Source organism: Anomalospiza imberbis, chromosome 4, assembly GCF_031753505.1.
Source record: "Anomalospiza imberbis isolate Cuckoo-Finch-1a 21T00152 chromosome 4, ASM3175350v1, whole genome shotgun sequence".
In the NCBI taxonomy this organism is placed as follows: Eukaryota; Metazoa; Chordata; class Aves; order Passeriformes; family Viduidae; genus Anomalospiza; species Anomalospiza imberbis.
The window spans coordinates 31,164,297-31,191,791 of record NC_089684.1 but is presented as its reverse complement, the minus strand read 5'-3'; the positions used below and the strand labels follow the sequence as shown (position 1 = coordinate 31,191,791).

Here is a 27,495-nt window from a genome sequence, read left to right as displayed (position 1 = left end):
GCCAGTTTTTTGTCTGCTATGGCACAGTCACTGACCCTGAAAGCTGTTTGTGGTATAAAGAAGCCAGGACAGAAAGGAGGGTCTTGCTCTCACGCTTGATAAAAGTGGCCTTTTAAAGAAAGGTGGTTTTGAATTTGTCTTGGGTTCTTTGTCTTGAATTTGTCTGCAGTTTAATTCAGTGTGAGGTTATACTGTGCAGGAGCTTACTTTATTTAACAGTGAGTGATGTATGAAATGCATTGTGTATACAAAGCACGCATTTTTAAATGTGAGCAATTCAGAAATAGTTATATTAAAGTATTTACAGAGTGGGGTCTAGTGCTCTAAAATTCAGGCTCTGTACTTTTTGCTGTTCAATATTATGCCTGTTTGAGAGAGAGCAGGCATTTTGCTAGCAAGGAGCAACCCGCTCTTCCTAACTCAGCCTTTGAAGATAAACATGTTTTGGAGGGCAGTGAAAATTGGAAAGATTATTCAAAAAGTTACAAGTGATTTGTTTTCAGTGGAGTGTTGTTTTGCAGTCTAAATTCCATTGAGCACCTGCATGCATTGTGTGAGGGTGATTTTCTAATGAAAACCTTTCTTTTGGCAGAGTGGTGCAGTTGTTTGCTGGCACTGAAACCCAGGGATGTGCTGGCTTCTGGTTCCACTGTCCCTCACCTGTTGCCTTACAGCTTATTGCAGATACATCTATATTAAACAAATCTATTGAGAACAAAAAATGCCATTTAGGAAATTCTTCGATGGGTTTAGTCTAGGAGCATTGCTATTGGAGTTCTCAACACTGACTTGTAAATAGATAATGTTACATTGTTTTGTCTTTTTTTGATTTTACCCTTTTTGTGTTTAAAATTAAAGCTTTAACATATTTCACTTGGAAAACTTTTTCTTGTATCCAGGGACTGTTTTACCTGGCATGAATATTTTTGCTGAGGGGCTAATAAGAATATATAGAGAAGAAAGCAAATTAAACATTTACATAATTTCTTTTCTTTAGCTCTCTTTTTGGGTGTGCAGTATTAAGTCTTGATTTGTGCAAATCAAATCTGTAAAATATGAAACAGGATTTTCAGATAAAATTGCTCTGTTTAAATTTCATTCCTTTTCAAGGAAATTAAATTTATTTTATTATTCTTTTTTTTTTCACTGTGGTTATGAACATTGTGAATGTTTTTGTCTTCTAAATTGTTTGTCAATTTATTCAATATGTGTTAAGAAAATGTGTTTTACATTTTATGAGGAAAACCTCATTTCTGTGAAGAGAGATCAAACTCCTAGGTTACTTTATACACATCTAAATAAGCCCAAATTTATTTAAAATTCTTTCATATAAGAAGTTTAGATATTTTAGAAGTGTTTTCCATTTATACTTTTCTGTTAAACTGACTTTTTTGTTCATTTGTTAGTTAGCGCACGTGGCAAAAAGTGTGGAGATCAGTAGAGCAGCAAATTTTTACTGATTCCAAAGCATTTTTTCATCCTTCAGTTTCAGGAAAATATTGGCCCTATGGTGAAGTCTGAAAAGAGCAAGGTGCTGATAAAGTGTTTCTGGACATGTTGAAGTAAAGCCATGTGTTTCCTGGGAACCCTTTTTCAGACATGCAGACCCCATGCCCAGGTGCTTTCCTGCTCAGCCAGGATTTTTGCTCATGTTCCCTCATGAATATGTCCTTTCCTATTTGAAATCCTGTACTTTGCTGCTGCTTTTAAATTAGTGGGGTGGGGGGTGGGAACAGCAGCACTTGGACTAGCTGGTGCAGAAGCTTAAACTCTTGTACTCACATGGGAAGCCCTGTGAGCAGATGGAAGTTTTGAGGGGCAGGAGACTGGTGAAGGAGTGCCCTGGAAGCACAGCAGCTCCTGGTAATTCATCTGTGTGATGGGGGAGAAGTTTTGCTGTTAAACATAATCTTTGCCAAACCATCCAATACCTCATGGTATATACCCCCTATACAAGCTGCATTTACAGGCTATTTGCTTCTCTGGCTCTTGGGGTCCCCTCACCAGCCTCTGCCTAACCTGCCCAGGTCTGTGCTGTCTGCCTCTGCATCCTGCCCTGCCCCAAGCCCTTGGGATCCCCCAGGGAGTGGACACAAGGAGGAATTTCCCCCTAGATTCAGGGGAACAAAAAACTTGCCTTTAATTGAGGTGGATGTAGTAGGTCTGACTTCATCTATTTGTTTTTTATAGTAAAGACATGTTTACTAAGACCTGCCTGAGCAAACAGAGCAACTTTGTTTATCAGCAAAGAAGTCAGCAGCCATGTGCTAACCAGGTGGTCTAATGCAGTAATTCTGGTAATTATGTGGCACATGAGCTAGAGAGATTATTACTGGGCTTGAACCGAACTGTGTTTGAGCTGGTAAGTTGAAAGCAACAGCGTATTTCCTGAAATGGTGCTCCAATATATATGTGTTACTTTGGTGAAATTTTGCAACTCCCTGTTCTAGCAGATACTGTGGATTATTGCAACAGGATTCACAAAATGTTGAATTTCTAGTGTGTAGATGACTTTGCTTAGTTAGACCTATTTTTTGTTATGTTTTTTAATGATCAAAATTAATTTTGTTTAATGATATGGTTGTAAGTCTGTAATGTATATTGCGATGTATACTTGAGGCATGCTGTGTGAGTGCTTCAACTGCATATCCAAAACCTTTTAAAAGGAAATCTCAATGAGCCCTATGGGATGAAGTAAATTATTACATGTGGTGAACTCCTAAGTCATAGACCAAGGTCATGGCAGTGAAAGTGTATTTCAAAAAGGTTTTATCTGTGCTTGGAAAGCAAATGAAATCTCTCATCATTAACTTTAGAATTATAGTTGTAAGAGGATTTTCACTAGAGGTGAAAGATCAAGTTCATGGCAGACATAATGGAGTCTGAAAAGTTATTTCTGAGCCATAATACTGGGGCGTGAAACATTCACTGAGGTTTTCACATTATTGAGTTTACAGCCTGCAATCTGGATACTGAAGATCAGAATGGTTGTCATCATTGCTACTGTTATGGCTTTATTTCAACCTTTGCAAAGGGGAAAATTTTTAAATTTTTTTTTAAATTATATTGTAAAGACTTTAAAAAAATATCCTAGATTTTCAGGTGTGTCAGTCTCTGCCATTGCACACAGGCTACCTTAATAATAATGATGATAATCCTTTTATAGGAAGATAATTTAGTAAACCTGAATGATCTTAATGAACCCATCAAAGCACATGTGCATGCAGTGATGTGATCTCTGTCCTTATTTGCTGATAGTCCACGTAAATCAGAAGGAACAAATGATGAAGGGAAACAGGGAAGAAAAGCATAAGTAGAACTAAAGTTCTTAGAGACCCAGATTTTTGTCCTGTTGATGGAAATGGATATTCATTTGTCTGTTTATTCAACACAGTGTTCTATTTTGCTAAACTTTGCATGTGTACAGGCATCCCAGTGGTACCAATGAGCAATAGAAACCTGCCCAAGAGTAGAGTCTGAACTCTTTGCCTGCACCTTGGGACCGGTTTTGCAAATATCCCTGCCTGTAGCAGCACTTGCTTGCTTACAGAGTTTATAGAGCTCAGCCTGTTTGCTTGCAGAAGTGATGAAATCTGCCACTAATGTTTAAAAGACGAGCATTAAAAAATCATCACCAAAAATGAATCTGTGCTTTTGCTGTCATGAAGGTGATTCCACTTACAGGAAAGTTTCAGCTGTTGCAGTTTTATTCAGAATAGTCTGCTTAGCCCTCTTTTCATGTATTTCACTTTTGGGTTAAAATTCAATGTTTTGCTATTTTGTTTTCTTAAATCCTTCTATCTCCTTAAGAAAAGGTATTTGTTCCTCAAGTTACAACTGCAAATGACAAGCACATTACATATTCTTTGCAAGTGTTATTTTAATTTCTTTGAATTAAAATAAAAATTAAAATTAAATGAAAATTAAAATAAAAAATAAAGTAAAAATTTCTTTGAGCTATTTCTACAGTAGTAAGATTTTGTAACTGGAACTACAGCAAGTCAGGTCTAAGAGTAGCTATCAAGTTGTATTCTACCTGAGCGAAGTGTTTGGTTTCTAAATGAATGTGTTTTTGGGAAACCTTTCATATATTCAATGCTTACAAGATTACTTAAAAGTCCTGTAGGAAGAGGAAGCATAAACTGGATTGATAGGTTACCTGTAATTCAAGAAATGGCAGCATTAAAATTAGACATAAAATCTCAGTTCTGATCTATGCATGTGTTTTACGCTTCTGTTTTAAAATTGTGCTCCTGCAATTTAGGAAATATATCCTATAACTTTTTTTTCTGTACTGTTAATATTGTGTATGTTACCTCAAAAACACTTGCTGTATTTTCATTATCCAAATGGCCTGGAATATCAGCATTGAGTAAGACTTTCTGTGTATGTTATGTCCTCCAAGGCATATATTGTAATAATTTAGTTGATGGCCTCTCTTTTACCTTTTCTTCTCAACCAGCAGTGTCTGTGCAGTTGTGAGGCATTTTGGTTTCTAAGCCTAGTCACAGATGTCAGTGACCTATTGATACTGGGACATTTCTGCTGTTTGCAGCACCCGTTCCGACGGCTTCTGCATGGCTTAGTTTTCTGTAATTTATGATCTGAGGAGCTCAGAACAGATGGTATTTGTAGGTATGAAATACACAGAAAAATACACAGTATTGTATGTACAGTGCTGTCCACAAATCCCTTCTGCAAACAAGTCACTCTGGGGCATCTCTGCTCTATAAGGGGTCTGGTGTCATGACCCCTTGAGTAACAAATGCCTCTGTTGTTACATTTGGGTTTCCAAACCTCCCTGAAACTCCCAGTAGATAAAGTTCAATTTTATCTCATCTTCTGCAAATAACAACAAAATACATACCTTGTAACCTTGATTTCTTTTAGTTGATTCCTCAGCATTTTAATTCAATTTTCTTGAAATTTACACTAGTCCATTAAATTAACTCAGTTCTATTGGTAAAAATGTATACATGTATACAAATTTAAACCACTAGCCTATGCAGTAGTTTTGTGTAACTTTGTTTTATGTAAATATGAACTCCTAGAATATAAGGATACTTTATAACTGAGGTACTTTGAGAGTCTGACAGCTGTGCTCTCTCTGTGATCATGATTCAGATGTGCATGTTTCCTTAAGAATGTGTAAAATCTTCCTCATTGTCTTAGCAGCACAGTTACGCTTACCAGCCTCCCAGTTCTTCCCCTCTCTGGGATTTTTGCATAGTATAAGTCCTTGTGCACATTGCATAAGTATTCTGTCATATCTCCAAGTGATCAGACTGATTTTAATTGCTCTCCTCTTCCAAAGCATCAGCCAGTTGCAGCATACTGTATGTCATCTTCCCTATTAGTATAAAAACACAGTATAAATCTGTAGTAGTCTTTTGTTTCCCTGTCTGGTTTTAATATCAGTCAGTGCTTCTTCCAAATTGCAAGAGGATTTTACACTCAGACGAATGACTTGTCATGCTAACTTAACATACAGTGTCTTGTGAGGTGGATGGCTCATTTAGCAACACTTCCAGCAGGCTGTGTTCATGGTTTCTTTATCAGCTTGTGGGTGTTTTTGTTTGGTTTGTGGGTAGTGGGAGGCAAGAGTGTCTTTTAATACTCTAATAATTTTTTGCAGCCTAATGCAGATCTGCCATACAAGCAGATTTTAAAAAGATTTCCTGTCTTTCAGGCTTCAATTTCCTTCTAAATTGTGTGATGCAAGGCAATGGAAAATTTAATTTTGCCAGGTTATTTCCTCCTGTGGAACATACTGTAATACACTGAGACTTTATTCCGAGCCATCTCATTTCTTAGATGTTTTTACAAAACTAAAATTAGTTGAGTTGGGTTTTCCTTCTAATTAGCACATGCCAGCTGCTTCCAGCAAAAGAACACCTGTGCTGCTAGTGAAGATACCTGGAAACTTGGGCTTGATTCTTCTCCTTTATCCTAGTGTAAATCAGATATTCTTCTGTTGAAGTCAAAGCAGTGGGGTGGATCAGTGTAGGTGAGAGTCACAAAGGAAAATTGGATCTATATAATTTCTAGTAGGTGGATTCCAGCGGCAGTAATTGGCCTGAAGTGGTGTCCTTATGCAAAAGTGTGCAGCTGACATAAATACCAAGTAGATGCAAAAATAGTGGAGCACTGCAATTTTTTACACTGTATTATCATGCTAAATACTGTGTTTTTGAAAATATGGTCTTTATTTCAAGTAACTGAAACTGCCTGTAATTTTAAAATAGAGAAGTAAAAACAAGTATCAGTATTGTTCATGCTATAAATGGTTCTAAAGATGGAACTTTATTTATGGGCTAAGTTTATGTCATTATCTTGAAGTTAGAGTAATTGTACTTATCTCTAGGAAGCATATTCCTCATCACTAAGCTTTCCCTCTACTATCTCTTTATGCAGATATTAGAGGACTGTAAAGTCATTTTATTAGCTGACAAACTGCTTAATTACAAGATAAGAAGCAGAGCCTTGCTCAGTGGAGGAAATGTGTAGTTCTTCCATCTACATTCAGAAGCCTATTTCCTCCAGCTTTCATTGGAGGCAAAGACAGCCTCCAAAACCCAGGAGAATTTAATCAAAGTGGTTTATGGATGTTTTCTCCTGGTTTTGTTGATACAGACAGAAATGAAATGCAGAAATAAAATACCTAAACCATGAAGAAGTGCACAGTATGCATGTAGTCAGCAGTGAACTATAGAGCTATACTGTTCAAAGCCCTGGATTGGGAAAGAGGAAAGAACATGTACCAGTTGTATAGACACCTTTCAAATATGTAGGTTGAATCCTAGTTAGGTTTTAGTACTTGGAGGGGATTAATGGTTCTGCAGTGAATCAATGCTTGAACTATATGCCATTTAAAATACTGCTCATTAAACCTTTTTTGGTGTAGATTAACTAGGTTCTTGGAGGAGTTCTTGTCCAGAGTGGCTTTGCCTCTCTCTGTTCCACTGTAGTAACAGAAAAATGGGAACTATTCCATTCCATTTCCAAATTAGAAGTGTTAACATTGATTTTGTTTGAAAACCTTTTAACTCTGGAGTATTTTTTCATATTTGATTTGCTTTTGTATGGACATCTTGGCATTCCTGTCATGCTGCAGTGCTTTCTGCTTCCAGCTGTGGAGCTTTTGGAGAAGGGCTGTGGGGAGCTTTATTCACTATTAGAAAACCTCACTGAAGAGCTGTAATTTCGTAATAGATAGTGCCAGGCAGCATTAGCTACCGATGTTTGGATACCCACAGAACATAAATCAATACTTAGAGTCAACAGAGGAGTTTTTATGTTCTGGAGCATTTGCTCATTTGATGTTGGAGTCCTGGTGATGGCATATGGTCTTGCAAATAAGGCTGTAGTACCTAAATCTAGGCTGCAACTGCAGTATATAACACAGTCCTAGAAAAATGTGCCTTTAGGCACTGTGAGAAATGTTAATTAGAACATGTATATAGATTGAATTTTACTATATTTGATATGTAGAATTAATGTGAGATTTCTTTGCTTTTTGACTGCCATTTTCTGCCTGTTTTTGAGAAGTAAATAATGTGTTTTTTTGTGGAGTTTTGTTTATTGTTGATTTAAAAGGAGTAGAGAGAAAGGCAAGTGTGTGGGATGCACCATTTGAATTCTATGGCTGGTGAAGTCAGAAGGTATTAGGCATCTACAGTGCATAAGATATCAAAATTAAAATTCTGCCTAGTGTGTGCTTCATTTTTTGTTGCTTGTATTGATGCCAGCTCACCAATAAAGTCACATGCTTTTTTAAAACACATTAGTTTGACCTGTTCTGCCTTGCAGCACTTTTTTTGTTACACTGCAGTCTGGATTGTTCTGCAGTAGACAATGTATTGATAAGTACAATACAAGTTTTTACTGTGATGATATGGACTATTTTATGACTTCTTGTTTCTGTTGTGTGGAGCATCATAGCTACTTGCAAGATACAACAGTCACAGAAGTCATCAATTAAACTCTAACAGGCTGATATCATAGCAAAGCTTTTAAGACAAACATTTGTTCAGCCTGTGTTTCATAAAGCATAAAAACCAGTTTATGTTGTCCTGGTGCTGCCGGTATTTAAAAATTTGATTATTTGGACTAATCCACATTCACTCTAACAACATACCATACAAGCAGAGGAGAATTTGCTTAGGTCATATTCAGAAAGAAATAGCTTAGCATCTTTCTGAATATCTTACAACTATGCTGAATTTTTCAGGAGTTAATTTACTGTTGATATGATGCAGCTAAAGCAAGTGGTGCCCAGGTTCTTTTCTTATTGGTCCAACTGTTACAGTGCATTATGAAACTGCTTACATACTTTGGGGTAACTTTTTAGTGTTGTTTGTCCCACTGGGAGGGGACTGTTGTGGCTGGAAGGAAGCAGGATAGCTCTGGTGTGAGAAATGAGGAAATAAAGAGAGTAGGATGCTCTGTAACAGCAGGATCACCAATAAAGCACACGATTTTCAAACTGCTTCTGTCTGTAGCACTTGCTGAAGGTTTTCTTTGGGAGCTGGTGTGATATGACAGATTATTCAGAGGTTTTTCCATAGCTTTGTTCTCAGCACTTTGAAAATATCCTGAAATGAGGCAAAGTTAAATCATATGAGCCTGCCTTTAGAAAAGCATTAGAATCTGCCTTTATTTTGTGTCCATTCTTTTTAGCTTGCTCTTTTCAATTGGAGAGAGGAAAAAAGGTGTGGTGGCTGATTTGAAACGAAAGGACACCCACACAGAAATGAATTCTTGCTGTTATGTGCCACCCCTGGATTTTAAAAGCAATGCCAATGGAAGTACATGGCTGAGATAATGTTCATAGTTATGGGCATGTTTAATTGCTCTCAGAAAAACATGTGAGAGTTCTGTTTATTCCAGGTCTAAGTGCTCTGCTTCTTTGTGTTGCTGAGTGCAGGCAGTAAGAGAGCCCTGAGAACACTTGGGATGTAGGAGTTGTGCCGCAAGAACAGGAAAAGAGCCCTCTGCAGGGATCCCTGCAACAGCTCTTGTCCAGCTGCCAGCAGCACATCTGATGTGACCTACAGAGATTTGGGCAAGGTGGGAGTCTGGACTAGAGGTTGTGGCAAAACCCAGGTAACCTGTGATGGTTAGAGAGCCTGGTCTCAGACTTAAACCTTCCTTTGGCCGTGAACTTAAATCTTCCTTTGTCCATGTTTGCTGCCCATTTGACCCCTGTGGGCTCTGTGCATCATGAGTTGCTCAGTGTCTAAACCCAGAGCAGCCAGTAGGGCACTCAGCTGGATCTGTTGCAGTTGTCAGAGGGTCATTCTTCTGGGATAACTGCTGGCAGCTAAAACCTATGAATGACTCAAGAATAGAGTGTTTGAGGTGTTGGAGTATTTTTTAATAGGTTTGAAAAACATTGTTTGGTCATGCAGCATGTGTTGGTCTTTCAATAAAATCTTCATTAAATCCATCCACTCCTTACAGGTTTTTTTTTTTTTTTGACTTCTGTTTGCCTGTGTCACATGTTATTGCTTGGATTATCATTCATTAGCTTCTCTAAAGAGATTAACAGTTCCTTAAAACAGGATCATGTGCATTCTGGTGTTCTGTGTGAAAGCGGTGCTGGAGAGCAGAGAAGCCCTGGGATCCCTATAGAAATTTGCAGGCAATTTTGATACTCTAGTCCACTCAAAAAATCTGCTGATACCGTAATGTTTTTTCCCTTGCCAGGACCCTCCTTGCCTGGTGTCATTTCTTGAGCTCTCCTGGGATGAGATTAGTCTAAAACAACAAAGTAGCCAGATGTCTGGTTCTGAGAGAGTCCCAGAGGCCAGGGTATGGTAGGCAGCAGTAATCGCTGGGGGCTGAAGATCAAAGATACCTGAGAATTACTTATGGGCACATACTATGTGTCATTCCCATTATTAACAGTCTGAGAAAATTTGTATCTGTAATTAACCCTTTTGTTGGTTAAATTTTTTTGCCAGTACAGTCCTGTCTGTAAGAACTATTTGTTATTTTTGATACCATTACGTGTTAGTTAAAAAAAAAAAAGGAAAAAAAAAGTAAATTAAATGTTCTTATAATAGCAAATGTATGTAACTCATTCAGATGTTTTTTATCATGGTCATTTGTAAATGTCAGAAGTGAGAATGATTTCTCTTTGTTTACTGTGCCATCCTTTGGGCTGGTGTAATTTCTATCCAGAACTGTGTAAATAATGATACTTAATCAGGGTGGTGATTTTAGCTTATTGCTTCCTAATAATCTAAAATGAATTAGTATCTAATTCCAGGGATGGGATGTCTGCATATCATTGCTTTCCCCCTTGTTGGTATTTCTAATTAAATGCTAATTAATATTTTTAGTGATCAACACTTGTTTGTATTATATATTCTGAAATAACAAACTCAGACTGTAAGTGCTGACTGAATTCATGTAGTGCTTTAGGAACAAGTGAGTCCTAGAGAGAGGAAAACCTGATTGTAGCCTTCTGTGCTTCTCTTTTTTCATCCTCAGATGAAAATAGCAATATTGTGAGTTGAATATCTATTTTAGTAAGTAATAACATTCTCTGTTGTTGTAGAATTGAAGACTGAACAATTTTCCCTGACTTTTCGACAATAATATATAGTTATCAGAGATACCTGTTGTTTGTTCTGATTACTACAATTTCACTATCTTTAACATTATACAATATTTTGTGAGGCAAATACTGTATGTGCACATTTGAGTGTGAGTTTCTGGTCACACTAAGTTTGTGTGTGGTTTAATGTCTATATTGCAGATGTTTAACAATTCTAACAGGCAATTTTGAGTGAGCAGTAAGTGAAGAAAAGATCCCTGGAGTGCTTTAAAGGGTTGAATTGATTTGTCTGTTTCAGTCTTGACAGTCTTACTTCAAACCATTTTATTTGAGCAAGAAACCCCAAAAGCTGACCTGTCTGAAAGCCTATTGTGTTTTTTTGTACTTCCACTTCTGTCACAGGTGGTGTGACAAGATGCTGTCTGCATCTCCCAGCACAGCCATGGCTGCTGCTCCACTGTCCCCATTCCTGTTCAGCTGCACACCCAAAGCTTTGTTCAAAGCAAATTACTATCTAAAGAAATGTGAGGGAAAAGCTTTCCCATGAGCCAGACTTGTTTAATCTGTGGCTACCAGCAGAAATAGCCAGTCATTATCTGAAAAATTCACTGAGGTACATAATATGAACAGGATGGAGAGAGGTATGTTGCTTCTTGGAGGTGCACGGGAAGGGGAAGCTGCACAGGAGTGGTTTGAAGGCAGTAGCTGTTTTCATAAGGATGCTGGCACCCTGGATTTTGGGTCATTTGTTGCCATTCATGTGCCATAATCCAGGTACAAGCACTGTGACTTATTGGCAGCTGCCTGCTGCTCAAAAGATTCTGCCTGGCTATCTTAACATAAAGAAATGAGGTCTTCATAACATATCAATTCTGTTTAGCACAACCCTTGTGGGTTGCTTTTTTCTTACTTTTCCTTCTCTGTTGTTCCTTTGGGATGCATTGCAGCAGTTTTGTTTGTCTGCACTGCTCTGTTGAAGGTTACAGTCAGAACTGGAATAGGCAAAATCCAGGTTCCATGAAGTCATGTCTGTGAAGGCCAGTCAGTATGACCTCCCTTTGAGTTACCTCACACAGGCAGCAGGGTGCTTCCCAGGAAGGCAGAAGCCCCAGGTGAGGTTTTGGGAAGAGCTCTACTGGATGGATTTGCAATGTATCTGAAACAGAATTCCTTTCACTTCATTCTCTTTTGTTATCTGCCTGGAGGTCTTGGAAGCCATTCCACTACAGCTGACAAGCAAGAATGTGACACAGTTAGCAAATACTAGATGAGTTTACAGAAGTAGAGGCACAGCCATCTTCCTGTGTTTTCAGGCTGGTAAAATTCATATATTTTGATCACTAGTGCCACCTCACCAGTTTAAGTAAAAAGGTGACTGGATCTGAGGTGATGTGGGAGATTCCAATGCAGTGGAGGAGCAGAGCAAAGCACTGCAGAACTACTTCTCCCTGACATGCCAGCCACTTTTTATATTGAGAGCTGGAGTTATGAGACACTAGTTGTTATTAAACAAGTACTTGGAGTTTGTCACTGGTGCAATTACTGACATCTTCTGCGAGTAGATTGTCACCTGCTTTCTTGTTCATGTGGCACAGGAAATGTCATAAGGACCTGTAAAGCTGTTCTTTATTTGGATTTAAAGAAAACTGGCTTTAGAGCAATGCAGGTCCTTGAGTGGACTCAGAAACAGGTGTAAATATCTTACAGAAGTGTATTTGACTTGTGTGGCAAAGCCAGGGTGCTACAGGATGTGAGAAGCTGCTGGAAGTGTCTCCTACACCTGATGAAGCCAATGCCAGCTGGCTCCAAGATGGACCAGCCAAAGCCCATCAGCAGGTTCTTACTGGTTGTGCCTCTGGGATTACGTTGTTGAGAAGGGCCAGAAGTCTCTGCACAACTGCAGCCAGGAGAGAGGAGTGAGAATATGTGAGAGGAGCAGCCCTGCTGACAGCCAGGCCAGTGAATAAGGAGGGGCAGGAGGTGTTCCAGGTGCCAGAGCTGAGGTTCCCCTGCAGCCTGTGAGGCAGCTGCACCCCTGCAGCCCATGCAGGACCATGGTGGAGCAGATATCCATCCACCTGCAGCCCATGGAGAAGCCCACACTAGAGCAGGTGGATGCCTGAAGGAAGATGTGACTCTGGGGCAAGGCTGCACTGGAGCAGACTCCTGGCAAGACTTTCAGATCCATGGAGAAAGGAGCCCATACTGGTGCAGGTTTGCTGGCAGGACTTGTGAGGGACCCATCCTGGAGCAGCCTGTTTCTGAAAGACTGCATCCATGGAAAAGGACCCATGCTGGGGCAGTTTGTGAAGAACTGCAGCCTGTGAGAAGGACTCATGTTGGATACCCCGTGCCAGAGCAGGGGAGAAGAGTGTGAGGAGGCAGAGGCAGTGTGTGATGAACTGACTTTAAGCCCTGTTTCTCATCACCCTGCACTTCTGGTGGGGAAGAGGTAGAGAATTTGGGAGTCAAGTTAAGCCTGGAAAGAAAGGAGGGGTGAGGGGAAGGTGTTTTTGGGTTTTTATTTTATTTCTTGTTTTCCTACTCTGACTTGTTAGGGGAAAAAAAATATTTCTTCCTAAAGTCAGGGTTGTTTTGCCTGTAGCAGTAAATGGGTGAGCAATCTCCCTCTGTCCTGATACCAATCCACCAGTGTTGTGTTATACATTTCTCTCCCCTGTCCTGCTGAAGAGGAGAGTGATAAAGTGGCTTTGGTAGGACCCTGGCATTCAGCCAAGGTCAACCCACCACAACAAACTGAATAAATTTGAGTACATTAAGGTGTTACATTGCATATTAATGAATACTGCTTCATTCTGGGTGCTTCTATTACCAGAGAGTCTATGAATTTGAAATAACTTTTGTGAAGGAAAAAACATAGGAAGTCAAGACACAGCCCCCTAGAAATCTGTGGGAACAGTGTTCTCTGATTAGGGCTTTTGGGTATCTAGGAATGACAGGGATGCCCTGCTGGCACAGCTATGCAGGGATGAAAACAATTGTGTCATTAATGTGCTCCTGTCTGGTATTTAAGAATAAAGCCATAGGAACTATGAAAGAGGAAGGGCTCTAGAAGCAGTCAGCAAGAGTGAGTGTAAAAGAAAAGAAAATTAGGTTTGAATTGAAGAGTAAATTATGCAGAAAATTAAACCACAACATCTGCATGGCACTAGTAGTTTGTTACTTCAAGGGAATATATAGGTGTTTTATAGTTATGTCATCAAATGAAATGTATCTCTACGTATTTTGCTCCATGCTGCAGTTGTTATATTTAGTGGTTTTGAGGCTGTTTACTGTTTTAAACAACCCATGACAACCCAAGCTGAACCTAAGCCATAAGTTTCCCTTTTTACTTACCTGAACCATTACAACCTTGGGATGTGTAAAATCAAATAAAAAGATCACATATTGATGTAATTGAGGCTGGGACATGATCTAAAGCTCATGTAATGAGATAAATAGGAAAATCTTTGTTTCCATTCACAAATTTATTTCAAGTCCCATGTTCCATTCACAACACTGGAATTCATAGGAAAAATGTGGAATGTAACTATCGTGGCAAATTTTTGAAAGGTGTCTGCACATGGCAACATGTGAGTAATCAGAAACAAAAGTGTTTGGTGGCTTGATTATACTCAGATTCTTGGTAGAGAATTCTTGGTGTAGAATATCCAGTTTTCCAGCATGCCAACAACTTGGTGTTACTTGAGTTTGTGAAGCTTTTGTTTTCTAATGTGGGGAAGAAAGGAAATTAATTAGAACAAACTCCAGAAAGCTGTGAGTGTTCTTATGATCTCTCGTATTTAAAAATGTCAGCTCCTTTTCCTGGTTTTTGGATGAGCAAAAAATGTTTAGAGGTGTTGAAGGAGAAATGCTGTAGTGAATTTTCAAAGTTCTATTCAGTTTTATGCCAACAATGATGGGAACTGCCTTGTGTGGCAGAAGAGATGATGGAAGGATCAGAAGCCAGTTGACAAAGCTCTTCCTCTCTAAATTGCAGATGCTAAACATCTAAATCAAGTCACAGTAATATATGGGCTTGTGGCTGTATAAGAAGTCTCCTGACTATATAAAGTACTTAGCAAGGCCCTGGGTTATCCTGGTGTTTTATTGGTGATCCTGTGACCCAGCATAAATTCAAGGCAAAGGGCTGTTTTAACTGTGCCCTCTTCCCAGCTCAGAGGGGTGTGCTGCTAACAAGTTATGGCTGTGATGGCAGAAAAGAATGTCTGTGTTGGGAAAATTAATTGCTTGTAAGCAAATGTTTTTAAAATGTGACATGGTTTTCATAATGTATGCTTTTTGTTAGCATTATGTATTCGAGGAATAGTAAGAGACAGAGCTTTCCTAAGGATTGCTTTCTAAAATATTTAAATTATACATCTAATGTTGTTTTCCGTGGTCTTTCTCTGACATCCACTGTGACATGGATTACTATGCTTAACAATTCTTTGTACTAATAATATAACAACCAAGCATTTAAAATAAAATGCACATTTGCTGCTGAATGTTTCCTTCTTTGAGAGGGTTAGATTAATGAAAGTTAATGAGGTTAGGGAAATTTTGCTTCACAAGTGATCAAGTAAATTGGGCTTTGCACAGTCTGCAAAATGTTATTTTAACAAGACTGTATAACATTTCTGTTGTGCCTTCCATTGTTAAGGGTAATTAGAGAATATGTATGTTTTAATGAGAATAAAAGTTATGTTAGAACCAAAAGCTTTTCTCCTAGTAGTCTCTGAGGTTGTCTTATATAATATGAGGAAAATACTGATTTTTACTGGCAAGTGTGTTTATTTTTCTTTTTGTTAAGTACTTTGTACAAGCAGCATATATACGGTAAACAAAGGGTTTTTACAGAATTACACTGAAATACACTGCATAATACTTTTATTTGAGGGCTTTTTTAAGGGCTTGATAGAGGGTATGTGCAAATTAATATTCTGAGTTGTAGTTTGCTACTGAAAGCATTTGAAATGTGGGAATATTTTTTAGGTGTTAAGAAATGTTAGTTGGGAAGAGTAGTACTATTCTAAGCCTTCTTTAAGTTGGACATTTTCATAGGTCTTGTGTCTGAAATCAGCATTATAGTGATTCTTGGAAATATCTAGTATGTGTGTTTGTACACCGAAATCTTGTTATGGGCTCTGCTCCTTAATCAGTAGCTGTGTCCTGTGGGGTGGCAGGCCTTGTACCAAAGATTGTGAAATAACTTTACTGCTGAAAATCCTCCAGCATTCCAAACCCCAGCAAGAACAAGCAAGCCCACCCTAAACTGGTTTCCTTGGATGGCATGGCACGGAAATAACAAAGGCATGTCTCTTTGGTTTCTCCTGCTCTTTATTTCGGGGAAGAATCCAGAGGATAGGTAGGGCTGAAAGTTGCATCAGGAGAGCAGTGCTTTGTATTTGAATTCTTGTTCCAAGGTCTGGATCCTGCTGGCAGCAGCAGTAGGTCCTGTTCCAATCCCTAGAATTTCCAGAAGTTAAAAGGCAGGGAGCGAGTCAGCTGGAAACGGCACGGCAAGGTGCATTCGAATGGAGTGAATAAGGATGTGCAGCAGGCATGTTGAGGCGTGGAAATGTGTCTTCTGTGGGAAGGTAATTGGGATGGGGGCTTGGCAGGAGCTGCGTCGGCCGAGGTGGGGGCGACTGCCACAGGTTGATGGGCAGGTGATCCGGCAGGCTCGGCCGGGCGGCGCAGGAGGGCTGCCTAATATGCTGTGTGCCCTAAGGGCCTGAGGAACACAGTTGGATTATTATGTTAATGCCTGAGCCTGCTGCCCTCTTCCTATCCCAGCTGGGCTCCCTGTTGTTAGGAACTGCTTTGCTCTGACAGTGGAGTAATATACTTCATGATTGAAAGGGCAAAGGGGCTGGCAAGGAAAGAGAGCAGGCCTGCACAGATATGTAAATGAAGGGGGGAAGGCTGTAGGAGGGTTTGCATGTAGGTGTGGGTAGGAAGTTTATTAGGAAATGAGTAATATAAATCTGCTAATTGAATTGTTATTTACAAGTCCCATTCCCTGATTTGTTTCTTTGTGTGTTACCCCCCCTAATGCTGATGTACAGTGAATTTGAAGTGCTTACCAAAGCAGGCACTTAGGTTGATTTATTTGGAACTGCGGTGCTATAATACACTGGTACCAGTGTACAGTGCTGACAATGGTGTATTTTCAGGACTTTGATTACTGTTTCATGCTCTGCCACTCTATTGCTACACTACAGCTTGTAGTGATGATATGATTCTTTTATGTATTGTAGATAAGTATATCACTCTGCATTTTGTTGATACTTTGAGAGTAGGATATAGATACAGATTACAGGAATACATTTGTTATGGTGTTAGAGCAAATTGAACTTTGATTCAATGAGATGGTGACAATGTTGTGATATTTTTCTGAGGTCTTTCCTACAGTACAATTGACTAAACAGTGACTGGGTTTTAGAATGAATGGATGTGAGAGATGAAAATGTGTTCCACAGACAGGTGTGGGGGGGGTTGGTGTTTGGTTGGGTTTTTTTTTCCTTGTGATGATCTGGCCTTGATGTACTGAGTCTTTCTCTGCCTTTTATCACGCTTCTATCAGTGGCAAATTGTGATTCAAAATACCAGTCAGGTGGGATTTCTAACATCCTTATTTGTCTGTTTTACATCCCAAAGTGCTGATCACTGACTAGTCAAAGAAATTGGTGTTCTCTAAATTGAACTTTTGAAATTGAAAGCTATTTTTACAAAATGCAGCTAGTGTGTCAGATATAAAGTTGTTTGATAGATGAAGCGCTGCTCGTGGAGCTGGTACTTGGTTTGTGTCAAAGTTGTGATTTCTGATTGCTCCTAGTGATAAGGTGTCTTTTTCTACTCTTCACACATTTGGGTATTCCAGTTCTACTCCTTATCTATGTGTTCACATATATTGCTGCTCTGCCTTGCCCTAAAGAAGGTGTCTGTCTTGGCATGGGTACCTCCTGCTGTGCAGCAAAATTGGCAGCTCACACTTCTGACCTGGCAGCTGTGAATGTTCTCCTTGCACAGTGTTGTCCACTTATGCATCTTGTGTTACTGGAGTACTGTGTGGTGAAAAAGAACTCTGGATCTAGATTGCTTCTGCAGACCTAGTGCAGATAAAAGATGTTCTGTGCATGACTGAGAATTTCTGGGAGCCCTTGCTTCACTGGGTGCCCATGAATAACCATCACAGAACAGGTAGTAACATTCTGTGTCCTGCTGGAGCCTTTGTACTTAACACAAAATTATTGATTTCTTTATCGAGGTGTCCTTGGTATTCTTTGTAGGCAAATCAGAATGCGTTGTACCTGTCTCTACAGCTTATGAGTTAAGGTAAGAAGATATTTTTCACCACAAAATGGTGAAAAATAGGAGCATTGATGTAAAAGAATTGCTTTCTTGTTGAAGGAGTGTATTTTTCAAAAATTTCCTTTTTGTTTTTCTTTCAAATTGTATCTGCACATAGTTCTTGAGTAACATCTTTGGGAATATGGAACTTGAGCTACATACTGTCTCAAATTTGGAATGTTTCCATTCTTGTGGCTTTTTTTTTTTCCCCTCCCCCTGTTTATGCAATTTAGACTTTGCAAAAATGCTTCCTGATTCTTTCAGGAAGATATTTGTAAATATTTTGTTCCAGGTCAGGTTAACTTTTCAGTTTTGCAAACAATTTTCACATGGTCCACATTTTTCAGTACAACTTAGGTGTTCCATATTCCCATTTCTCATGGTAAACTGATCTCCCTGGCTCTGTCTTCTCAGTGCATCGTAAGAATTTGATAACAGTGCTGCATTGTGGATCAGCTGGAAAGCTTTGTGTGACAACAGTCACAGAGGCCATCTTCCACTAGGTATGGGAGAAATTCAGCTGAAAGCAGCAAAATAACAAAATGAAATTATTAAAACAGAAAATATCAAACATGGGGCCAAAAGTAGTGATTCTAAGGATAGGGGAACCTTAGGGTTAAAGCACATGTTTAAATACTGTAGCTTCCCTTATGCTGCATATTCCAGTTTTTAGCCAGCTCTGGATGTCAATGGAAAATTTGGTGAATGCTGCCACAAAGTGCATGTTCAGTGAGAATGGCAAGTTTTTAACTTTTTTCAGTAAAACAAACTCACAGCCATCACAGCTTTTGGTGATCCTCTGCTCTCCACAGAGAACGAGTAGAATTCTGTACCTGAAACTCGTAGGTTTTAGAGTTTTCTCTCCACCTTTTTGTTAGAGAAGTAGTAGTTATATAATAGTCTATATGACCCATTAGAGAGTCAAGTAAATTACCTTAAGGAAGTAATAAAAATACCTTCAATTTAGTTACTGATGAGTTGATGTGTATTTTGTTTATATGTTTACATAATAAATATATACAAATATGAAGGAAAATTTTAAAGAACAGTTTCAGCACCTTTGTAGTTCATGATGTACTCGTGCTGTTTGCTATGTAGCTGTGAAACTAAGTTCCTGACCTAGACTTGATTGGCATTTGAGTATTAATCCTTGCACTGCATGGAAGACAAGCGCCTTCTACTCCCTTTGGATTAGAGAATGTAGCAGTCCAGTGGAAAAATGGGGGCAGCCATCTGAGTAGAATTTAAAGATGTTTTAGGCATGATTCAGAAGAAGGGTAGTGGTAAATACCCATGCTGTAGTTAATTTGTTGTCAGAGAAAAGTAGCTTGGACCTTCAGTTCTTGCTGATCCACTGCTGAATTCCTTGGGCATATTTTGGGGATATGTAATATATAAAGATGCACATTTAGGCACTTTCTAACTCTGTGCATGTGTAAGTTGTAGTTATATGAATTGCTAATATAGATGGTGAAAGTAGCTGAGCAGCATTTCAAAGCATGCAGTTGGATGCATCAAGATTGTTCCTTTTTATCTTTCATGCAGTGGCTGTTACGTTGGTCTGTTGCTTATTGTATGCAACTTTTCCTCCTCTCTCTACCTCTACCACAATATTGCAGTGTGCAGAGCTTTGGCTAGCTCATAAGAAGGGCATTTCCAGTACCATATAATACTGGCTTATAGTAAAGCCTAACCTTTGGGCCAGGTTAAGGAAATACAAATTGTTCTTCTTTGAAATATGGACATTTGTTGATGAGATGACAAATTCTAACACGAGCTCCAGAGCTCAGGATTCATGGATCTGTGCAGAGGGCCACACTTAATTTATGTTTTACAAAGCCGCTGTTTCAGCCAGCCGGCCCCATGCTGTGGCCTTCCTTGCACTACTGTTGTTTCCTATCTCCTGGCATTACACAACTGCTAGTGAAGCTGTTGCCAGTGGTAGTAGTGACAGGGACTTTCATAACAATGCTATTCTGAGCTGGTTTTGAAGGCATAGCAGTTAAAATGTCTGGTTCTGCTACTAACTGCCCAGAAAGCAATACGAGTGGGATATTTATAGAAGAATACTGGTGCAGGCACATCCTTACAGTAAATGCAAAGGGCACCTTTTAAAAAGTGGCCTTGTGCTTTCATTTCACTTCAACAGGGAAGTAATACTCTTTGGAGTTGTGGGATGTATTGTTTAACTAGACCTCTAATCATGTTATGGATGATGTGTCTCCAGGAGAATCAGGGGACAAGACCTTTAAGTGTTTTTATCACAGCTTAAGATCTCAGAGAATGTGAACTTAAATAAAAGTATGTTCAGGAGGTTGTTATTGCTCTGTATCCTTTTGAGGATACCTTCCATAGTTTTTTTTTTTTTTTCTTTTTTTTTTTTTTTTTAGAAAGAAAGTCTCTTACAGTTATGAAGTGTTTGGCCATAAGAGAGGAACAAGTTGGCAGTACTTTTTTACCACTGTTCAGCTGAGCCTCTTTTATTAAATCATTGTTCAGCAATCTGTTGTCCTGGTGTGAGACCCAGTGTCTTCACTGCTAAGGTGATAAACCAGAAGTCCCTAAGAAATGCATGATGTGCATAAGGCTTGTGGGTAATTTTGATACCAGAGTGCCAGTGACTGGTTAAATTCTTAACTTTTTGCCCTCTAACCACATTTCATAGGCCAAATGTATGGCAGCTAGGGCTTACACTTCACAATATGTGAGTACAAGAGAGAAGTTACCCTGTTTTTCCCTGATTAGGAAAATTATGGAAATGGGCTTTCCATTTGGGGAAAAATACATACAAAATGTTTGGCTAGATGCCTTTCTAGGAACTCAGAGCTTTCTGGTGTGTCAGAGCCACGTGAAGTTTGTGGAGGACTACGTCAGATGCTGGGGCATGGTGTTTATGCACATGTGTATTTGATATGATAAAGCCCGTGTTTTAATGAGCCTGTCAGCTTTAAATCACTGCTTGTGCCAATGTTTACACTGGCACTGGACAGTCATCTCAATGTTTGTATTTGCAATTTTTAAGTAGAAGAGGGAAAAAAGAGAAAGTGCCTCTGTTTATTCATGTTGGTATTCAAAAGTCCACTGTAGGTGCTCAGGTCACTGCCCCACCAAGGGTGTGTGACATAGGAGCCAACAGTGGAAGGTACTGTGTCTTATGAGAGTGATTTTGTGTTTTGAGCTGCAGCTGACAGGAGGATGGGAAAATTAAATTAGATCTTCAGGGTACTGCTGGGCTTGGGGTATGACTGTCACGCAAGATGAGGTGAGAGTATTGGTGGCTGGCTCTACTTACAGCCCTTCTCATTGTCAAAAGGAAGAGGATCACAGTTGCTAGAAAGAGGAAGACTCCCTTAACCTTGGCAACCTGAATAGACAAGGCTTTGTGTGTTGCCTACATTTGTGTTTCTGAATATGGCCTAGATGGCTTTTTTTCTGCTTTTCTTATGAACATCGCACAACTTTTGTTTGCCACACAGCCGCAGGATCATCCGGTGTGGGTAAATCTGCCATTTAGGATAAAGCAAAGAAACTATGAACAAAGTGACAGCATTGTACAGCTGATACATACAACTGATGGTTATCAAAGATGGTTGAAATAAAACAATGTTTTCATGTTGTCAGCACAGCTCTAGGAGTGGGTTGGGGATTAGGTGATATCTTTGCTATTTTTTCCCAGTCAGCAAAATGTGTTGGACCACAGGGGACATGGCAATGGATAAATACATAATCCCCTCTGTACTTAAGGGTTTTTTTTGTTAGTATACTGGAGGCTTCTTGGTTGGTAGGTGTGGAATTTGTGTGTGTGTATTTGTGATTCTCTGGATTTTTTGATTTATTTTTTAATAAGAGCATAAGGTTGTGTACATTTTCACTCTACTAAAATAATTAGAGTAATTTGGTATTTTTAATAGAGATTTTTTGAACATCAGCACATTTTTTTGGAAGATTTCTTTGGACTCAAAATTTAGTTGATATCAAAGTTTTGTGGGGTTTAGTTTGTTTTGTTTTGTGGGGGTTTTGTGTTTTTCATATGTTGTGTGGTTGTTGGTTTGGGGGTTTTGTGTGCATTTTGTTTTGTTGTAAATGTAATACAGCTGTTGTGGTGCCCTACCCCATGTATAGCACATGGGCTGGAGTCACGTGTAAGATGTATTCTTCAGCTTCTGTTGAATTCAGTATGGAGTGTATGTATATCAGAGTCAAATTTAGACCCTGTTTGTTTCCCAGAAATGATGCCGGAGTGTTAAAAAGACATGTGCTTTGCCTTGGAGGGGGCAACTGGGCTTCTGGAGATTTGGTTGAGCAGTTAACACTGCCTCTTTCATTTTTGCCATGCTGGAGCAGGATTTTTATATGCATTTTAACAGTTATTTAAGAGTCCCCATATACTTAGAAAGGAATCTGAATATATGTGCCTTTTTTAAAGCTGCATCATAACTAGGTTATTCCATCAATACAGTAGAAGGACTGGGAGCTGCAGTTGGAACAATATGTAAAAATACAGCTTGTAAAAGATTTCCTTTATTAACTGTCATCATCCACAGAATATATGTTCAAATAAACGTTGTGTAATAACTAAATTTGAGATTAATAGGCCCCTTAAGAAACAGCGAAGTCATTCAGGATAGTCAGTGAAAAATAGCCTGTAAGACTGTAACATGCACATATTGTCCTGCTTACATGCTCTCTCTGGTGTCGTTCCCATTTATCAATGTCGGCAGGCTCTGTTCTCATTAAAACACTCTTGCACAAAAGCAACTTAATTTTCTTAAGAGAAGAGGACACCTGATTCAATTTAGTGCTCAAAGCCAGGAACTTGAATTTATATTTTTTTTTTTCCTGTCTGAACTCAGATGAATAGTTATGAACAGCAACACAGATTAAACCTTATTAGGTATATTTATATTCTGTTTGCAGTAACAGTGCTGTGGCAAATAGCTTTCTACAGAGATGTAACGTCTTGTTATTGGAAACAGCAGTTAAGACATGAGCTGTGGTAACACATGAGATTTTATTTTTAAATAGGAGATTGAAAGAGTTGTTTAAAGAGACTCTGCCAACTCATTCAAGTTACTTCTGACGTTCTGCCTTCTTCCACCTTTTTGAACTACTCTGATCTTTTTGGGTAGATAAAATTTCCTTTTCTGTCCTGTTCGGTCAAATAGTTTCCATCACTTTCTTCAGTCTTTCTCTCTCCTTTTTTTTTTTTTTTTTTTCTTCTTTTGTCAAATAGGAGACATGGTTGTATTAAATTTTGCAATAATAGTATGATGCTGTAAAATGTTACACTACCATATAATGTTCTCTGTCCTCTACTGCATAATCCTGCACTAGAACTGTGAGAGTCCTTGTCTCTCCCCAGTTCTTTTCTGCTCTTCTGGGTTTTTCTTTCTTCTTCACTGTGCCTTCTGTGTTAAATAGGATAATTAGTCTTGTTGCTAATGCTTGAGCTGTATATCCCACTAGTGTGTGGTGCATCCCCCTAGTGCTCAGGTTTTAACTGCAGGAAATTGCAGACAGACACAGAACAGCTCTGTATGATGCCCAGGCTGCTTCCTTCCAGGATGTTCTGGGGCTGTTTGGTTTCATTACTCTGCATCTGTGGCCTTGACCCTGGAATGTCCTTTCCTCAGAGTAGAGATGACTTGGGGCCAGACAGGCCCTGGTGTCCATAGCATGTGCTGTCCCAGCTGTGGGGTGCCTGGGGGTAAGTGTAGGCTTAAATACATCTTGGAAGGTTGTCTCCCTAAAGGCTGCCAAATGGCACTCGAGAATCAAATGTTTTTGTATTGAAGCACTATACACATATTGGTGAGAAAATCTTACTTTTTTTCTCTGAAGTCCATGTACAAAGCTGTGAGGCACTGCTCTTTCTCTGTGCTCTGCAGTAAAGTTCCAGTTCAGCTGTGCATAACAATTTCTTTGAAATACTGCTGATAATGATAAAATGTTGCTGTTTGACCCAGGTGTTCCAAATGTGGCCAGGGTGTCTTTTCCTGTTGTTTAATGTAGTCTGGCTGCTTTATTATCAAAACAATATCTAGTCTAATAAATTCCAAGACAGTTTAGCTTGGTACCAAAAACAAGGCAATGGGACCAAGTTCAGGACGTATTCTATATTTAATACTTGAATTCTCAAGACACTTGTTTGATTTGCTGCCCAGTCACATATACTTGAGTGCTGCATGTACTTGATGCTGCATTTGCATCCACACCTAGTGGGGGAATGCTCAGCCCCTTGGTAGTGGCTCTGCCTTTTTCTTCCATCTTTTACCAGCCGTTGTTGCCAGGAGGACTGTCTTAGATCTTGTTGCTGCCACTGTAGAAATCTAAGCAGTGTTTTCCATACGTATATTCCAGGAAAAGGTGAGAGATGAAGGGCTGAAGCTTTGTGCTAGACTCTCTTATGAGAAGAGGAAACTTTCTGCCAAGTGCTGCCAGACAGGTGTCCTTCTAAGGTGGCCTGGTCACTTGTCATTTGGAATTCTCCTTGGAAATGTAGACTCTCAGCATTCCCTCAAGGCCAGTGCCATGCAAAGTTGACTGAAATTGTACCTTCCCAATAATAAGTGAATTTGTTTTTTAATGGAGCTAATATGTACAATTGTTAACTCAAGTGATACTGTCCATGCTCTTGTATGGACATCATTGGCAGTGATTTTGTCATGTCTCTTGAGCTGAGGCAAATGTAGAAAATTTGTCTAGTTGATTCTGCTGCTTTTGAATGCAGTCTGACCTTACATTTCAATACATGGATGTGCACTTACCTTTTGAAAGGACTTCACCATGGATTTTATAGAGAGCTCTCCCCTCATACTAATGGTAAATGCAATGAATGGTTTGCAGACACATGCAAATCTCAACTTGGAGTATTATAAAGACATCCACATGTTTTTGTATTTCATTGTTTCATTTAAGCTGGCTGCAGACAGTCTGATATCTGTTGAAGCACAGAAAGAGCAAACACTAAAAAAGTGATGCAATAATAGTGACTAATAAATGTTTCAAATAGAAAATGAAGAGTCTGGCTGTATCATGTGTCAGCACTAATATTTATTTGTATCATCCCTCTAAGGATTTCAGAGTGCTTTTTAAGGAATGAATTAACTTTGACAATGCCCTGTGAGGTATGTATCCCTTTGATAGAAGGGAGTTGGAAGCACAAAAGTGTTTAAACTCTACAGGGTTATGCAACTAGGTATGTTTAATTACAAATTGGAGCAGTTGATTCAGTTTACTACTAGTTTGTTTAAACAGAACCAGAATCACAAATATAAGCCCCAGGTTTGTGAGTATGAGAAGAAATTACTTCTAAGTTTGTTTTGCAGGGAAAATGTTTCCAAAAAACTGCAGATAGAATAAATCCTCCCTCACTGAGGCAAATAATCTGGATGATTGTATCTTAATATGCAGTCTTCCTGTTTGTTTTTTTTTTTTTCTCTTCTTTTGCCTGTAATGAGTGTTTAATCATCTGCTCTGGATAATTTCTGACACTTCAGAGAAAGGGAGTTAAAAACTGTAAACTAGGGTACTCCAGAACTCGTTGTGAATTATGACTTTTGCACATGACTGCCTAAACATCTGAAGCATAAAATTTGTCCAGGATTGTTTTAGTCCCTGTTACATGCTTGAGATTATTTTAAAAATCCAGATACCTTCCAGATGGGTCAGGAATGAATAAAAGAAGTTTGATAATGGGCAAAATACCACCATCTAGTATCTCTCCTTTACACCTTTCCAGATACAGAATTTCTCCTGTAAGTGGAATTGCAGCCTGTTTTAAGTAAAATAATGTGATATCTCTAGATGATCCACAAATCAGGATTGGTAGCCATGTTCTGGGTTTGTGTGGATGAGTATAGTGTGTCTTTGTCTTGCTACATGAAAGTGTCAGTTGCACAGCTTCGAATACAAGTAGAAAATCCTGATTTAATTCACACTTGTTGCGCTTCCTTTCAGCTGTGATGTCTGGCTAGAGAAGCTATTTGGACTTGTGCCTCCTTTTTTATTTTTTAATGTTCAAAAAAGAAATGCTGATGAGAAAGAGGTGTTAAAATATGTTACTGTAGTTTACAACTGTCAACTATAATGTTTTATTTAGCTGTATCTATTCAGATGCTCCCTCTACAACATGGAGTGCCATATGCCATTGTCCCTGTTAGTGAGCAAGTCAGCAAGGGTTTCCCAGTCTGCATTTGTTTTTGTATTTGGGCCACTGAGGAGCTGTGGTCCAGTGCCATCTTTTATTGATAGGGCCAGCAGAGGAGGAATCTAATGAAATTATCAAAGCTTTGAATTAATTATGAACTTGAATAAGAAAGCTAAGCTCTCTAGAGCCAAGGATCTCATTACCCATTCATTTTCATTGCATCCTCTTATGGAGCAGAAGGCAGGTTCAGCTACTGCTCCTACCCTGATTTTGGACTTTATTCAAACTTGCTCAACTCACTAACAGCCTCTTGTTATTAATCTGTGGCTGGAAGTGTCCAGGGTGATTAATTTGACTCTAAATCAGCACATAAATGGTAGATTTCCCTCCTCCCTTTCCTCTTACCTTTGCTGTGTGGCTTCTCATCGTCAGACTGGCTGCCATGGAGTTTCTGTTCTTTCTTGATAATTGGGGAAAGCTATGCAAGACTCGAGTTTTAACTTCCTGGAATTTAAAGAGTTCAGATTAAGAAATAATACTGCTATCTTATATTTCCTGGATATTTAGGTAAGCACAAACACTAAAGTCATTATCAAAATTGTTTATTTTCTTATTTTAAAAGACCATGGAGTGAAAAGTAATGACATTTTGGACTCAGAAGTATGGGGTTGTTGTAGGATTTTTTTTTTAATGTTTTTTTCTGTTATTCCTATTTTAAATTTGTTTGTCAATCTACAGGAAATTCTCTCTGTCAATACTTTATTATGATTAACTATTAAAGTAGTTTATTTTCCAGATTAATATTTCATTGAAATTTTTTTACGTGTATGAAAAGGCAGTATTTTAGTTAAATCAGGTAATGTTTATTTTAATTACTAAGGCAGTATATGAAAATGTTCCTGGCAAATTAGAGCATGAGTAGGGACACCAAGCTTCTGTTTAATATTCTTAGTTCTTGTGGATATTCCTCTTCAGTCTATTGGCAAAAAATTTTGTTTTCCTCATGCTTTTGTCCGTTTCAGCAGATTATTTATGAATGCATAAACCAGAATGCATCAGTCTTCATAAGTTACAGGCGACTGGCAATTTTTTAAGCAGTGGCTAATGGTCTCTGTGTATGTGTGTATTTGGAGAATCTAATAGTTTGGTGGGTGGGGGAAGGACATTTTGTTCTTGCCCTGTAGCTATTGTACCATTGGTGATATTTATCCTTTTTTTCTCTCTAGGCAGCTGCTATATTTAATTCTGCTTTTGGAAGTTTTTTGGTAAGTAACACAGTATTTATAGCAAGTGCTTTAATAGTCTTATTTTTAACAGTATCATTGGTGTGTTTGTATTTTTTCACATCATTGTTGGTGGAATTTTGCCATTCAGATGGCAAAAATTTGAACCATCTTTCAGTTTATGTCACCATGCCCTTAAATAT

At 38.8% G+C, this 27,495-nt stretch overlaps 1 protein-coding gene across 9 annotated transcripts in view; it reads left to right on the top strand.

The window, feature by feature from the left end:
* The window catches only part of SLC10A7 (solute carrier family 10 member 7), a 138,353-nt gene that overhangs the window by 17,708 nt on the left and 93,150 nt on the right, over positions 1–27,495 (top strand). For 7 of the 9 annotated variants that reach the window (XM_068187787.1, XM_068187788.1, XM_068187790.1 and 4 more), the window contains exon 5: positions 27,296–27,334. The exons of 1 other annotated variant lie outside the window; for it this stretch is intronic. In XM_068187787.1, coding sequence (XP_068043888.1) covers positions 27,296–27,334 — 39 coding nt within the window. Of the gene's footprint in view, positions 1–8,889; positions 9,107–27,295; positions 27,335–27,495 lie in introns of those variants that run through there. One more of the 9 variants, XM_068187796.1, reaches the window with a different exon arrangement.